Source organism: Bubalus bubalis, chromosome 7 (assembly GCF_019923935.1).
Source record: "Bubalus bubalis isolate 160015118507 breed Murrah chromosome 7, NDDB_SH_1, whole genome shotgun sequence".
In the NCBI taxonomy this organism is placed as follows: domain Eukaryota; kingdom Metazoa; phylum Chordata; class Mammalia; order Artiodactyla; family Bovidae; genus Bubalus; species Bubalus bubalis.
The window spans coordinates 19656581-19673737 of NC_059163.1; the positions used below are offsets into that span (position 1 = coordinate 19656581).

Below are 17157 nucleotides of genomic sequence, written 5' to 3' on the forward strand. Positions count from 1 at the left end.
CCCCTTTATTTCTGATATTAGTAATTTGTGTCTTCTCTTTTTATCTTAGTCTGGCTAGAGTTAACCATTTTATTCATGTTTTCAAGGAAACAGGTTTTGATTTCATTGATTTTCTCTTATTAACTCCCTGTTTTCAAGTTTCACTGATTTACACTCTACTCTGATTTTTATTATTTCATCCCTTCTGCTTACTTTGGATTTAATTTTCTTTTTTTCTAGTTTCCTCTTGTGGAAACTTATTGATTTTAGATCTTTCTTCTTTCCTAACACATGCACTGCATCCCACAAATTTTGATGTTTTTCATTTAGTTCAAAATATTTTCTTCTTGAGATTTCTTCTTTAATCTGCATGTTATTTAGAAGTATGTTGTTTAATCTCCAAGTTTTGGGGAAATTTCCAGCTATGTTTCTGTTATTTTCAGTTTCATTTCATTGTGGTCAGAGAGCATAAAATTTTATGATTTCTATTCACTAATTTTATGATTTCTATTCACTAATTAAAAAGGTGTGTTTTCTGACCCAGGATATGGTCTACTCTGGTGAATGTTCTATGCGAGCTCGAGTGTACTGTTGTTGGATGTCGTTTAGAAATATCAGATTAGATCCAGTTGACTGATGGTGCTATTGAGTTCAACTACGTACTTAGTAACTTTCTGCCTGCTCAATCTGTCCACTGCTGACAGAATGGTGCTGAAGTTTTCAAGTATAGTGGATTCATCTATTACTCTTTGCCGTTTTATCAGTTTTTGCCTCACATTTTTTGTTGTTGATGCTCTGGTTTTAATTAAAAATACTGTGATTCCATTTTCTCCATCCTTTCTTAGTGTACCAATTATATATATTCCTAAAATTTTATAGTTCTGAAATTTCAATCTCTCTGATTACACTACCCATCTGTCCTTGACATGTTGTCTAAAGCTAAAAAAATAAAAATTGTTGTTTAGTTGCTAAGTTGTGTCACAAGTAGGCTAACAGGGACTGAAATTATGCAGCTGGCTTTTCCCCAGGTCAGATAAGGCCTTGGTAGAGTAATTTCCTTCAGAGGGCAGGCCTTTGTCATGGAAAATGATCTGGAAGTACTTCAAAATAGTTGCTGTCTCCTCCCCTGAAACACAAGAGGATCCCTCATCTTAATCACGAGAACTTCCTGGAGTGCCAGGGGGTTTTAACTGTCCTGCCAATCCAAACTTATTGCTATTGTTTCAACCCCATGGGCTGCAGCCCACCAGACTCCTCTGTCCATGGGATTTCCCAGGCAAGAATACTGGAGTGGGTTGCCATTTCCCTCTCCAGGGGATCTTCCCAAAGCAGGGATCTAACCCACATCTCCTGCATTGCAGGCATTCTTTACCACTGAGCCACCACAGAAGTCCTAGCCCATAGTTAGCCTCCAGTAATTTGTCCAAGTTACCATTTCACTATTCACCAGTTACTGGCCCAAGCTGGTCTGCTCCTGGTAAGCTGACCTCTACTGTGACTCTTTATTTCTCCAGTTTTGGGAGTGGTGGTGTGCCCTGTGACCTCAATTCTCTGGTGGATCTAAGAAAAGGAATTGATTTTTTTCCACCTGTTAAGCCTTTTCTTGCTGTGAGGATGGAGTGACTACTTGAGCTCCTTACATGTTTGAGTTGAAACCGGTAGTTGCCTACAGACTCTTTTTTAAAAGTCTTTCCCCATTTTGTCTATGAACGAAGGCTGGAATGATTCTGAGGAGTCTTTGCTGACCCTTCTCTGCTAAATAAAAAATTCCCCACTGTGTGCTCTCAGACTTGGTACAAGTATTTCACGTGCTGACTCTTGGCTCTGTGACTGTGAATACCTAGGGAAGAGGCTTTTTGGCTTATCTTTTCATTTCTTGCATATGGGATAAATGATTGTCTGCTTAAGTGAAAGGGAAAAGGAACAAAGCACTATTCACTAATTAAAAACAAAAGTACTACTTTTATTTGGCTCACTTCTCCATTTATTAGAATAACCACATGTGGAGAGGCACAAAGCACTTATTTTTACATGACTACAAAGTTATCACAAATCCCAAACTTCTTAGCCACAGATATTTCACTTACTCTGTTTAAAGAAAAAGCTTTCAAAACATCGGAGTTAGCTTGATACACAGAGACCCTGAATAAATGGGAACTACATATTTTTAAATGCTTGTACTTCCTGCTCTAATAATGTCTTCTTTAAATAGAATCCAGCATAAAAGGGATTGAAATATGTAAGGTCATGATGCAAATGTTTTTGAGAGAGAGTGAAATGAATCCGTACAACGTGGAGAAAGATGTAGTGTGCACAGACGGTCTGCAAGGGGTCACTGAGCCATCTGGGCTTCCATGGCTTGTGCTGTCCATTCTGGTGCTGTCTGACTAATTTTCTCCAAAAGGTTATTCACTTGGAAACAGAGTGACTGGATCTGTTTGTCCCATGTTGGCAGGGCTTCTCGTGCTAAAGAAAAAAGGAAGAATGTACAAAGCTGAGGTTACTCCTTTGCAACCACAGTGAATGTGAGTTAGAAGACAAAATACACAAACACTGATTTTTAAAAGTTTACTTCAAAACTCTTGGCTGATAAAATTAAAGTAATTAAGCAACAGTTAAGAAAAGTACTCCAATCACTGGCACAGAGTATAAAACAAAAGAAGACAAAAATACACAAAATAAAACCAACCAAACCACCTCAGCCACAACAGTAAGATGACTTCACTGAAGTTAAAGCACCTCACTCAGTTTATACCTTAGGATCCACTGGAGAAGGGATAGGCTACCCACTCCAGTATTCTTGGGCTTCCCTTTTAGCTCAGTTGGTAAAAAATCTGCCTGCAACGCAGAAGACCTGGGTTTGATCCCTGGATTGGGAAGATCCCCTGGAGAAGGGAAAGGCTACCCACTCCAGTATTCTGGCCTGGAGAATTCCATGGACTATATAGTCTGTGGGGTCACAAGGAGTCGGACAGGACTGAGTGGCTTTCACTTTCTTTCACTTTATACCTTCATAAGACACTGCCACCTACTGGGGAAAGTAAGTCTATTTATCTACTCCACGCTGTCTCTGCTGTTGCTAAGTCACTTCAGTCATGTCCGACTCTGTGTGACCCCATAGAGGGCAGCCCACCAGGCTCCCCCATCCCTGGGATTCTACTGGACTCTAAAGAATATTTTAATATTTAAACTCCAAACAAAAAACTTCATGATCTAGCAGGCTTTTCTCTGCACGGCAATCTGCAGTTAGAAATGAAAAACTAGGGAGCAAGCTCCATCCAAAACAGCACCAACATTTACACATTTGGGCACAGAATTAATGAAGGGAAAAAAAACTACAAAATCTGAATAAAGGACATAAAATAACTTGAGTAGATACAAATCACATTTCCAGCTGGAAAGATGTAGTATCTTAAAAATATCAGTCCTTTTCTATTAATACATAAATTTAAAGAAATTTCCAAGACAGGGGATCCCCCCTTTCTCTGTTTTGCTTCCTGAACAAGATAAAATTACTAAAGTTAATATGGAAAAACTGATGTTTGAGAATAGCCAAAATAATTTTGAAAATTAAAAACAGGGGCAGGATTATAGTATATCTACACAACTAAGTATTATTCAGCCTTAAAAAGGAATGAAGTACTGACTACATGTTATAACATGAGTGAAACTTGAAAACACTACATTATGTGAAAGAAGCTAAAAAGTCACATATTGTATGGTTTCATTCGTATCAAATATCCAGAACAGGTAAATCCATAGAGACAACAGAAATGAGCTGCTAGGGGCTGGAGAGAGAGAGGTATGTGGAGCAAGTGCTTAAGGGGCATGGGGCTTCTTTTTGAGAAGATAAAACTGTTCTGGAATCAGGCAGAGATGTTGGTTGTACAACACTGTAAACATACTAAATGATACTGAATGATTAATCTCACATATGTGAATCTCAACTCAATTAAAAAATAGTAGTGGAGGGATAGGGTCTGTTCTATCAACAGTAAAATCTACTATAAATTTGTTACCTAATATTGTTACAGATCCACGGAACTGAAAAGAGTACAGAAAGAGATCCAAACTAATTTGTGAAACCTGTGTGCATGCCAAGTCGCTTCAGTCGTGTCCGACTCTTTGCAACCCTGAGGACTGTAGCCCACCAGGCTCCTCTGCCCATAGGATTCTCCAGGCAATAATACTGGAGCAGGTTGCCTTGCCCTACTCCACGGGATCTTCCCAACTCAGGGATCAAACCCGCGTCTCTTCCATTTCCTGCACTGGCAGTGGGGTTCTTTACAATTCATCACGTGAAACCTAATACACTCCAAAGATCAGAAAGGATGCTTTATTTAATAAATGATACTCACATAATTGGCAATCTATCTTTTAAAAAAAAAACCCAGCTAGACCATGACTTAAAATTATACACAAAAATGAACTACAGACTGAATTTGTAAATATAAAACAACAAATAAAATATTAAAGAAACTTTAAATATTAATTTAACCCCAAAGTGAAGGAGACTTTCTTACTCAATACAGAAAACACAAAAGTCATAAAATTAAAAGTGGACATATTTGGCTGCAAAAAAAGCTTTTAAAAGTGTCTGGGGTTAGGGTTTATGGTACACATTGCCTAATAGAAACACAACTGATAGAATGAGAAAAGTATCTGTAACATTGATATAGGAAAGGTATGGAGAAGAAAGGAAGGAAATGTGTAAGAAAAAAATAACGTCAATTAACAGACAAGAAAATGCTAATGACCAATACATGGAAAGATTTAAACTTCACCAGTGCCAAGGAAATGTACAGTAAGACAATAATGCAGTATTTTCCCCCAACAACTGGCAAAAGATAAAAAGAAAGAGAATATCCAATTGTTAAAGATTCATTCTCTCATGTTGGTGGAAGTGTAAATGGCTACAGCTCTCTGGAAAACAAACTGGTAGTAGCTATTAATCAAAATACATATATCCTCTGAAGCATCAAAGTATGTAACTTCTGAGACTTCGTTCTAGAGAACTAAGTGTCCCAGGATTTAAAGATTTGCACAAGGAAACCACCTGAATGTCTATCTACAGGTGAATAATTGAACTCCATGAAATAACCACACAACTATTAAAACAAATAAATTAGATTTTATATCTAGTGACTTGAAAATATGTTCATGGTACATTAACTTAAAAAAAAAACAACACTTTGTAGAATACTATGTACTTTAAGGTAGGACGCCATTTTTTAAAGTGCCTACCTTTTTTTACTTATCTATATAAGCATGTAGAAAGACAGACAAGACTTCAGACTGATACTAGTTGTGCCAGACAGGTGGGGTTAGAGGAATGCAAGAGAAAGTGAAGATATTACAGACTCTTCCTGAAGTCATTGGTATAATATTTACTTCTTAATAACAGCAGATTTACCATTGTAATTTTTTTAATCTAAGAAAATTAGAAAGGAAAATATTCCATATCCTATCAAGTTGGCAGACATTAATTTAAATTGTTCTTTTACTTGGTGAGCCCTCTGCTATACTATTCATCATATACTGTATTTGTTAATTCAATAATTATTTATTTCCCACTTACAATAAGCAGGGCACTGGAAAAGATGTTGGACATACTATGGAGAACAAGAAACACTTAATATTGATCACTAGGAAGCTGAGCTTGGTAACAGAAACAGGCATTTAGACAAAGAGCTACAGAAATGGAAATAATTATGCTAGCAAGAAATTCAGGGTGACAAGAACATATAACTTAGAGCTACTCCTAAACTGAGGAGTCAGGAAAATCATTATTGATTAACTCTGTTGAAACTAAGACACGGGGACAAATAGAAGATGACTGGAGAGGCTGGCTGTGAAGGGATGGCTATTCTGGAATGTCTGATGTGGGAAGGAACTTACAATGATGAAGAAAACAAAAAGACCTATGGGCTGGACTGGAAAGAGAAAATCATAAAGGGTCATGCACGATCTTTTGGAGACTTTGCAGAATTTTACTCTACAAGCAATGGGGAAACCATTCAACCAGCACGTGATGGAATAGAGTAACATTGAATCATTTGGTTTTTATTTCTTTTTTCTGCCTGTTTGCATTTTTCAAAGATCACAATCACTCTGGCTATAGCAGGGCAATGGGACTAGAAAGGAGCAATTGCAGACCTGAGAAAAAAGTTAAGAGGCTATTTCTTAAGCCCAAAAGAGGGTATAGGAGCTTAGAATAGAGTGGTGACAGGAACAAATGAAGAAAAGTATGTGGATTCTAGATACACATAAGACAGAAAGTTGAAAGGATTCTGGGCAGCAAAGAAAAGAAGGGGTCAAGGACAAGGGTGCTGGATAAAGTGAACACTCTAGTTCTGGATAGCCGGTTGGTTGTTCTGAGAGGCAGGCAGGGAGGGGAAATGGTGAATGTGGTTTTGGATATGTTCCTTCTGAGATGCCCAGGAAGCAGTCAGGTGGGAAACACCTACTTGTCAATTAGAGCCACTGAGTCTGACACTCAGAAGAGAAACTTACACTAGAAATCTAAGTATTGTCTGCATAGAGATGGATCAATAGGAGTAGATGAGAGGGTACCAGGTTAGTAGGGTAACTCAGCAGAGCGAGGAGAAAAAGGCCGAGGAGTAAGTCCTAAGCAGCCCCAATATTTAAATGTAAAGCACTACAGAGTCTACAGAGATGGCTGGGAGGAATACCTGGAGAAAAAGGAGGAGAAGCAGGAGAACATGGTGAAGGAGATGGACAGAAGTCAAGGGGGTGGGGGGCAATCAAAAAGGAATAAGTGGCCAACCCTATTCAACATGATGTAAAGCCAAGATGAAGCCTGAAAGATAAAAGGATTAAAACGGAAGAGACCCGAGTATGTTTAAATATTGATAGAAAGAAGCCAACAAAGTGGGGGGAAAAAGGATGAAAATGTACAAGATAATTGCTAAGCTCAAGTTCTTTAAAAAGATTTCTGTTGGGGGTAGGGAGTGGCAGAGTTCAGAAGGGATCCCAAGTGGAGGAACTAGAAAGCGAGATGGAAACCATCTCCAGTAAACCACGAAAGAAGAAAAAGACAAAATTCAATCTATATTTAACATTTAGGAGTTTATAAATCTGATAAAGAAGTTAAGATAATTTCATATGAATAGCTTTTTTTCCCTCTCCCTATGAATAGGAAATGCAGTTTTCTTCTGAGTGAAGGAGGACAAAAGTCAGAGATTTAGGAAACTGAAATCTGAAACGGTCACTGCAGAGTAGGGAAAAAGAGTGGACTAGAGAAATGTATGAAGAATCCCAGGCAGAGTTGAGAACCCAGGACCCTGGATCTGCAGCAGTATCAATCAATCTGAGACTCTGACTCTTCTCCAGCAACCCTAGTTTAGCTACTCAAGGACAGGTCTGGAAAAGCTGAAGGATGGGGTCATTCAAGGTGAAGACCTGCTGGACAGCAGGAACAAAGTTAGGAGACAAGTGGTCTGGGGCCTCTGCAAAAGAATAACTGAAATGATGAACCATGAACTCTAAGCTGGATAGGAAGAAAGGCAAAACTTTAAAAAGGGAGACGTCCCTGGAGATCCCGTGGGTAAGACTCTGTACTCCCAATGCAGGGGACCTGGGTTCAATCCCTGGTCATGGAACTAGATCTCACATGCCATAATGAAAGCGTTCATATGCTGCAACTTAAAAAAAAAAAAAAAGATTCTGCATGCCACAACAAGGCACAGCCAATATATAAACAACTGAGACTGGCACAGCCAAATATAAACAACTTTTTTAAATAATAAAATAAATTAAAAGAATTTGAAAGGGCTAGGATGACGGGAGGAAAGTGAAAGTCACAGACGGAAGGCTCCAGTGCAGTCAAGGTCAAGCCGACGTACCTGAGAAAGACCACTAAAAAGGCTGGGGAAAGGCCATGGCCAGAGTAGGGTATTTCAAGTTATAACTGTCCAAGCAGAATGGTTCTGGTGCAGTAAGGTCCAGGGCACAAATGAGGTGGGAAGACGGGCTGCGGAGGTATTAAGACAAACGAGAAAGTCGCGAGATCTACTTATCTGTCTGCCTCCATCAGTTCAGTGAGCTGTTGAATAAGAAATGCAACTGTCCTTTCTACACGCCCATTACATGGTATGTAGTCAATAAATGTTTGGTGAGTAAATGAATGAATATAACAATCCCAGTTTCAATTTTTCCTCCTTGCATTTGGACTGCAAGGAGATTGAACTAGTCAATCCTAAAGGAAAGCGCCAATACTTTGGCCACCTAATGCGAAGAACTGACTCATTGGAAAAGACCCTGATGCTGGGAAAGATTGAAGGCGGGAGAAGGGGACGACAGAGGATGAGATGGTTGGATGACATCACCAACTCGATGGACATGAGTTTGAGCAAGCTCCTGCTGATGGTGAAGGATGGGAAGCCTGGCATGCTACAGTTCATGGGGTCACAAAGAGTCGGACCTGACTGAGTGACTGAACAACAACAACAACAACAACTTCTCTGGGAAATAAGTTCATTCCAGTAGTAAGATTCTGGGTCAAAGGAAAATGCTCGTAATTGCTCACTCAGCATGTTTTAATCACAAATACACAACACTGTCATTTCATCATGCTATAACCAAGCAAAACTTCTTACTTTCAAAATGAACTATTCCATCAATCTGATCAATAAATCCATTCATACGTCCTTCTGTGATCATTTGTGATGCTATCTTTTCTGCCTGTTTAAAACAAAAAAAACCTCTTAGACATTTTAAGTATCATATCGAGTTATTCACACATGCTCATCAACAGAACTGAAAGCTTTTGGGTTAACTGATCATCACTAAGCCTTATGTATGCGTTCATCTGCCGTTCATTACAAGAGCAAATCTTGTAAATCTGCCTATTTAATCCCCCAATTCTTTCTGGGTACAATCCATTATTTTACGCTAACTGGGATCTGTTTCTCTTGTAAGATTTTGAACAAGCACCTAGCCCTCTTAGCAATTTTTCTCTCTGCTCAAAATCAAACTCACAATTTTTCTTCTCTCTGGGATCCACACCTCAAAAAAATCCTTAGCTTTTCTTATTCTATTTCATTTCAGTTTTCACATTATTACCCCCAAAACTATTTAAGACAGTAGTTTTTTTGAAGGAAAAACTGAAAGGAGGAAGAGTGTTCAAATTTAACAGGGAAATGAAAGGACTTAAAAAACAATTAAAGGGGAGCAGAAGGTCCTCTAATTCCTAAAGACATACTTCATGTTTACTGTCTGTTAAGAAAACTGGGTTGTGACAGTCTTTATAGTAATTCTGATCATGTTCATAATCAACCCTAATTCACTCCTGAACAGACTGTGACTAGCATTTACTGCTAAAAATATATTCACTTCCCTTAGTCTCAGCAAGGAGTCACACCTCAAAGCCTAAGAAGAAAGCATCTATTAATGGTAATTAAAGGCTTGGTTCCAAAATGGTTCCACTGCCTTTACTGTGTATTAAATGCATACATGTAAAAGAACTATGTTAGTGAAATTTTAATTTAGTATTTTCTAACAGATTAAAGGGGATGTGACCATAACTGCATGACTTTAAGGTCTACAAGTTAGTAAAAGTAAGGTTGATTGCTTGCTTTTGTTATTTAAAATTAAGAGAATGTTTTCTAGATGACACCGGAAATACCCTCTAAATAACACCGACACTTGTCCGGAATTTATACATGGCCAACCAAACCTTATCATGACTAAGAATGAAGTCAACTCCCTAATAATGCAGCCAACTTCTTAAGTTAAATCAACCACAGAAGTTACAACAGAATAGCTTATAGTATTACCATAGTCATTAAAGGGCAGGAAAAAGAATTGAGGCAAATGTTAGTTAAAAATCAGAAACCACTCTGAAGTGGATTTGAACAGATATGAAACAAAGATATTCTTACAAAATGGGAATCATAACCTGGAACCCCTTTAAGATTTCCATTCTAGGTCACTTTACCATGAATTACAACTTAAAAAAAATCCAAAACCAAAGATAATTAATTCCATTATAGTACTATTTTAACACGCAAATAATTTACTTGCATTTATCTGAGGCTGTTTATGTATATTTTTATTGCATACATACAATGCATACAATATTTACCGATTATAGTCATCCCTCAATATCAGCCCAGCAGGGTTGGTTCCATGAGGGCCCTGTCTACCAAAATCCACAGAGGCTCCAGACCCTTACATAAAATGGAGTAGTACAATGAATACAGCTGGCCCCCTCCATATCCACAAATTTTTCATCCACAGTTATTAAGGTCCAACTGTATGTATTTTATTTTCTCTTTATACCAATGATTTAGTCTAACTTCCTTTTTATGTATTGGAAATAAGAAAATACCTTAGCTGCAGGAATCTCTAAAAGGGCTCCAAGTTCTTCAAAGGTAATATTATTATATAATTTGCTTGCAGACAATAAATTGTGTTCAATAACAGCTCTGTCCAAGATGCTAGAACCTTAAATATAAATAAGAAAGTTATAATTTTGAAACTAGGTTTACACTCTTAAAAGATGCATCTTTTTAAAAAAAAAAAAATTTTCCAGACATGTAATAATTCATAATCATTGTCTTTATTCTTATCAACATTTTAAAAGCAACCAAGATGCCCTAATTGGTACATTTGGAATCATACAATTAAATAAAAATAACATTTAGAAGATGACTGGCAAGTAGTTACTTATTAGCTGAACAGATTTATTTAGTCCTCTGGATTTGGGGTTTCTGGATTTCTGGATTTCTGGATTTGCTTCCTCGGACTAGTTAGCAGCTTCATTGCCTTCTCTTCTCTTGCTATAAGCACAAATTTCATCAGCCAGCAACAGCAAAACAATCATGCAACCTGTTCTGTAAGGTTGATAAGTCAAAACATACAGAGCAATGGGACTGTCTCTATTCCTCTGGGCACTGCACAAGCACTGTACTGAGGCAAATGTGAGAAATGTTTGGAAGCCAAGATCCCTTCGTGAGATATCAGGCATAGGATCTTCCCCTAAGAAGGACAAAACAGGGCCTGACAGAGTTCTGGACCTAAGGCCCCATCCTCAAAGTGTTAGACTGCTGGGCTCACCCAATTCTTTTTTTCCCTTTTACTGAGATATAATTAACACGTAACATTGTATTCCTTTAAAGCGTATAACACAGTGAGTTGATGTATGTACATAATGTGAAATGATCATCACCAGTTTCGTTAACTAGTGTCAGCACCTCACAGTTACAATTTTTTTCTTGTGATAAAGACTTTTAAGATCTACTCTTAGCCACTTTCCAATATAAAGACCTAAATAAATAGGAAAATATGGAAGATTTAATATTGTTAATTCCCCAAATTGATCTATAGGCTCGGTGCGGTCCCTAACAAAATCCCAGCTGGCTTCTTCACAGAAACTGACAAACTCATCTTAAAATTCACATGGAAATTCAAAGGACCCAGAGGAGCCAAAACAATGTTGAAAAAGAACAAAGCTGGAAGGCTCAAAATTTCTGATTTTCTGATTTCAAATTTTCTGATTTTACTACTGAGACACAGTAATCAAGACTGGGGAATTCTGGTGTGAGGACAGACATAAGAATAAGGGAACGGAATCTAGAGTCCAGAAATAAACTCACATTTACAGTCAACTGATTGTCAACAAAGATGCCAAAGCAATTCAGTGGGGAAATAAGAGTCCAGCAAATGGTGCTAGGACAACTGAATATTCACAGGCAAAGTAAAGTTGGACCCCTACTTCACACCACATACAAAAATTAATTTAACATTAATCAAAGACCTAAATGTAAGTGCTGCAATTATAGAACTTCTAGAAGAAAATAGACCAACTTTTTATGACCCTGGATTAGGCAACAGCCTTTTAGATACAACACTTAAAGCACAAGCAACAAAAGAAAAAACATAAATTGGATCTCATAAAAGTTAATTAATAACTTTTGGGTTTCAAAAGATACCATCAACAGTGAAGAAACAACACATACAATGGGAGAAGATACTTATCTGGCAATGATAACATCTAGAATATATAAGAATTCACAAAATTTAATAATAAAAAAACCAATAACCCAATTTAAAAGTGGCCGATAAGCATATGCAAAGGTGTTCAACATCATTAAGCCCTTAGGGAAATGCAAGTCAAAACCATAACAAGATGCCACACTTCATACCCACTAGGATGACTAGCGGGTAGGAAGACAATCAAAAAGACAGATAATAACAACTGTGGGAGAAAACATGGAGAAGATGGAACCCTCACACACAGGAATGTAAACTGGAGGAAAAGAGTCTGGCAGCTCCTCAAAAGACTAAACATAGTTACCATGCTGCTGTTGCTATTCAGCTGCCCGGTCATGTCGAGCTCTTTATGACCCCATGGACTGCAGCACACCTCTTTATCAGTTGATGGACATTTAGGTTGTTTTTGCCTATTAATAAGGCTGTTGTGAACATTCATGTAAAAGTTTTTGTACACACATTAGCTACCATATGACCCAGTAATTCCACTCCTAGATATATATCCAAGAGAATTTTAAAAATTAAAAACCTATGTCCATATAAAAACTTTTACATGAATGTTCACAACAGAATCTGAATGTCCATCAACTGATGAAATAAAATGAGGTAACACAATGTTACTTGGCAATAAAAGTGAATGAAGTACTGATACACACTATAATGCAGATGAACCTTGGAAACATCAAGCTAAGTGAAAGAAGCCAGTCACAAGAGATCACATCTTGTATGATTCCATTTATATGAAATGATCAGAATAGGCAAATCTACAGAGTAGAAAATAGCTTAGCAGCAACACTGCAAAACCCTGGGAATATACCAAAACCACTGAATTGTAATAACAACAACAACACTATGTCTCAAGATTGCCAGCCTAGGGGTTGTAATGACAATAAACAAAGATGGCCACAAAAAATAAATAAAGTAACAAAGGCTACAATGGAAGAAGAAGACAAAATGCCTGTCCTATATACACAGTCTCCTGCGAGAAATTTGAAAATCATTTGCATTCTCAGAGATCCTAGTTAGAATCCCTCATTTTAGAAGAGTAATCTAATTTTTTTTTTTTCCTTTGGCCAGAAAGCACAAAGTCAAATCTGAAGTTTAACTATATCAGTTCTAGAAACTTTTTCTTATTTATTTAGCTTTTATCAGATAACTTCCTGCAAAAGAATTTATTAAAGTTACTCAGAATACACAGGAGACAAGAAAACTTAAAATTAAAAAAGAAAAGAATAGCAATGGTCAAAACATACCCATTACAGGTGGGCTACAAGTTTAATTTTTTAAACTTTCTAGCAGCCTATCAAATTAAGAAAATCAATCAGTTTACCAACTCACATTACTTAAATTAAATCAAGTGCTTGGAGAATTACAACTAATCCTAAGACCGAAATGGAATTTTTCTCACTATCTTCATAAAGAATATCCTATAGAATAAATTATCTCCTTTAGACAGAAAGATAATTATTTGTTTCTTAATGTACAATTAAATAAAAGAAATTCAATAGGTCAATATAATTGCTTCAGTAAATCTGGGAACTAGGGCAGTGACTAGTGAGGTATATATATATACCTTTTTGCCAAATCTTATATAAATAATTGTATACAGCTAGATTCTCTTCAATATGGGATGACAGCGAATTCAAGGCAATGAGTGACAAATCTGCATGTCTGTCTTGACCTTTTCCATATTTCTAGTCGTCTACATCTATATTTTTAGTCATGTGTGATACTGTTGTAAGCTACCTTAAAATCTCTATAAACATACTTAAAATTATTGATGTATGAACAAGCATCTATTAAAAATTCTTTCCCAGCAAAGACAGTCTGACTTAAGCAAATAGTAGGAAACACAACACCAAGTTCTATTCTTACTGGAAACACTTACCCCTTAATAAGCTTGCGCAAGCTACTGTGCCAAATTTTGCTCTACCTAAAATAGGACTGGGTAATTATGCTCTGTTACAAACTGATGTTTAAAATTCATTAAGGTACTTACCAAATGGTTTGAGTTTTAAAAAAATCGGGTGCTATAAGCCTAGCCTATAATTCTCCTGCCTTTTCAGTTTCCAAAAAAAATTCCAAAAAATGCTTTCCAATAGGTCTACCCTTATATTTCAAACTCATATCCATGTATGATATTCATCTTCAGTCAATATTCATTTTTTATCAAGTATTACATAAAAATATTACAGAAAGATATCAAGACTCTTCAAATTTAACATGTGTTCCACTAGTATGACCTGAATATTCACTACCACATACTTATAAGAAGCAGTCATTACCATCAGCTGTAGTTGCTTTCTGGTGAGGCATCAGCATGGCAGCAAATTCTTGAAGTTGATTTCCTCTGATGATCCTATCTAGGTACATTTTCTCTAGGATTCCATAAGCTGCAAGCTGCTGGCACCTTTCATCCTTAAAAAGAGTAGCTAGCATCCGAGAACGCTGCTGTCCTAAGGGAAACAAACAAGCATCAAATATTCTCACTCCTCTTTCAATGAAAAACAATCTTTCTTAGGACCCCATTTTTGCCTACTAAAATACACAGTTGATCCTCATTATTTGTAGTAGCTATGTCCTATAAAGTTGCTGCCAACACTAAATTAGTGAATACCCAGCTGCTGCTCCTAGGGTTGACACAGGATTAGGTTCCTCTGAGCCCCTGATCACAGCATTTTTGTCAACTGGTCAACATGTAATCTTGTCTTGCGTGTTTATAGGAGAGCTGAAACAATGTAGAACATCACCTTGTTTGACACCAGCTGGAAACAATTTAAGTAGAGGGGCTCAAATTTTTTGCTGCTCTGCACATGTCTGCAAATGACTGTAAACGCACCTCAAGTATTGATTTGGGAGGGGGTGACAAATTTTAGCAAATAGGTAGATTCACCTACATGGAATCTGTGAATAATAAGGATCAACTCTATATTCATCTGTGAAAACTATGATACACAATCATTCTCTCAGTAGCCAACAGGGACTGGTTCCAAGACTCCCTCATAAATACCAAAACTTGCCAATGCAGAAGTCACTTAAGTAAAATGATGTTCTATTTGCACCACCTTCATACATCCTCCCTTATATTTTAGATCATCTCCAGATTATGTATAATACAATGTACAATGTACATTGTAATGTAATGTAATACAATGTAAATACAATGTAAATGCTATGTAAATAGTTCTGGCTGGCACCAGCAAATTCAAGTTTTGCTTTTGGAACTTCCTAAAAATTTTTTCCCCAAATATTTTTAATCCATGGGTGGTTGAATCTGCAGATGCAGAACCCATGAATATGGAGAACCAATCATATGCCAAAATGTTACAAATGGTTCAAATTATAGCTAATTGCTATTTTCTTTTTCTTGCTTACTTATGTTTCTGTAACAAACATGCATCCTTCTGGTAATAATAAAAAATTGATGAAAGATGAACAAACATTTCTCAGATGGAAAACTTGATTTTCATAGTCTCAATTTACACCTTCGAGTACCTTTAAGTGGTGGAAAATGACATGACAACTGATGACATTAAAAAGTGAACTAATGGAAATAAAACTATGAACAGACTTTTTCTTTTTAAATTTATTTTTAGCTCTATATACTGAAAGAGCCTAATGACAATGACATCCAGCATCAGTGAGCATACCTAGTATCCTGATCTTGCTAACCTCACTAAGAGGAACTGCTGCTGCTGCTGCTGCTAAGTCGCTTCAGTCGTGTCCGACTCTATGCAACCCCATAGACGGCAGCCCACCAGGCTCCTCTGTCCCTGGGATTCTCCAGGCAAGAACACTGGAGTGGGTTGCCATTTCCTTCTCCAATGCATGAAAGTGAAGTCACTCAGTTGTGCCCGACTCTTAGCGACCCCATGGACTGCAGCCTACCAGGCTCCTCTGTCCATGAGATTTTCCAGGCAAGAGTACTGGAGTGGGGTGCCATTGCCTTCTCCTAAGAGGAACTAGAAATCCTTAAAAAATAGCTGATTTCACGTCTGGGGCAGGGGAAATACAAAAGGAGCCTAAAGCATCTTTTTATACTACATATCAGGCTAGTACTCAAAGACTAACGGGGGGCCATGTCAAAAAGACATAATTTGGTCATATTTGGGACAACTTGAGCATCAAAAAGAATCCCAACTATAATTTATTGTAACACAAATAAAATTTAAAAATTGAGTCAAAGATATAAGAATATTCATAGCAGTACTATTACTAATAGCCAATGACAAGTCAACAGGATAAACAATGTGGTATATCCACAGAATGGGATACCACACAACAATAAAAATGAAGAAAATACCTGTAACAATGTGGATTAATTTCATAAAGTTGAGCAAAAGAAGAAAGAACAAGAGTATATGTACTACATGACTTCATTTATATAAATATAAGAAGCAGGCAAAACTAGTATATACTAATGACAGCTCTTAGGGGTTGGGGGTTAGGGACAGAGATTAGGGGAAAGCAGGACAGAGGCTTTCACAGTGCTGGAAATACTTTGTTTCTTTTTCTGAGCATTGACTCTATGATGGCTTTCATCTGTGACAATTCACTGAAGTGTACACTTTTGCTATATATAGTTTTCTGTGTGTACATGTTTTCTGTACATACATGTTTCTAAATGTACAGTTTTCTGTGTATACATGTTTTCTGTACATACATGTTTCTGAATGTAGTTTTCTGTGTGTACATGTTTTCTGTACATACATGTTTCTGAATGTACAGTTTTCTGTGTGTACATGTTTTCTGTACATACATGTTTCTGTGTGTACAGTTTTCTGTGTGTACATGTTTCTGTATGTAGTTTGCTGTGTGTACATGTTTTCTGTACATACATGTTTCTGTATGTACAGTTTTGTGTGCTTCTACATGCAGAAGAATAAGCAGAGAAAAAGTTCACAGTGATATTTGGGAAAAAAAGGAGCAAAGAATGAATAATTCACCATTTTTCATTTTCATTTTATATTATATGCAATGAGTGATCCAGCAAGGATTATTAACAGATATTAAATCATGGAAAGGAACTTGGAAAACAGAATTTTTGTGGTGTCAAAGCAGCACCCCATGAACTGCTTACAAAATACAAAGAGGACAATGTACCTTTACAATGGAGTTTCTACCTTAATTAAATGAACAAACTCAGCATCACTAACAGCGGGA

General features: G+C 37.0%; 1 protein-coding gene across 4 annotated transcripts in view; it reads right to left on the reverse strand.

The window, feature by feature from the left end:
• Window positions 1-1921: 1921 nt before the first annotated feature.
• COPS4 (COP9 signalosome subunit 4) overlaps window positions 1922-17157 on the reverse strand; it is a 38904-nt gene continuing 23668 nt past the window's right edge. For 2 of the 4 annotated variants that reach the window (XM_006074452.4, XM_025289806.2), the window contains exons 7-10: window positions 14280-14450; window positions 10331-10446; window positions 8598-8682; window positions 1922-2445 (exon numbers count right to left, since the gene is read on the reverse strand). In XM_006074452.4, coding sequence (XP_006074514.1) covers window positions 2312-2445; window positions 8598-8682; window positions 10331-10446; window positions 14280-14450 — 506 coding nt within the window. In that variant the 3' untranslated portion in view covers window positions 1922-2311. The remainder of the gene's footprint in view (window positions 2446-8597; window positions 8683-10330; window positions 10447-14279; window positions 14451-17157) is intronic. The other 2 variants (XM_006074453.4, XM_025289807.3) reach the window with 2 other exon arrangements.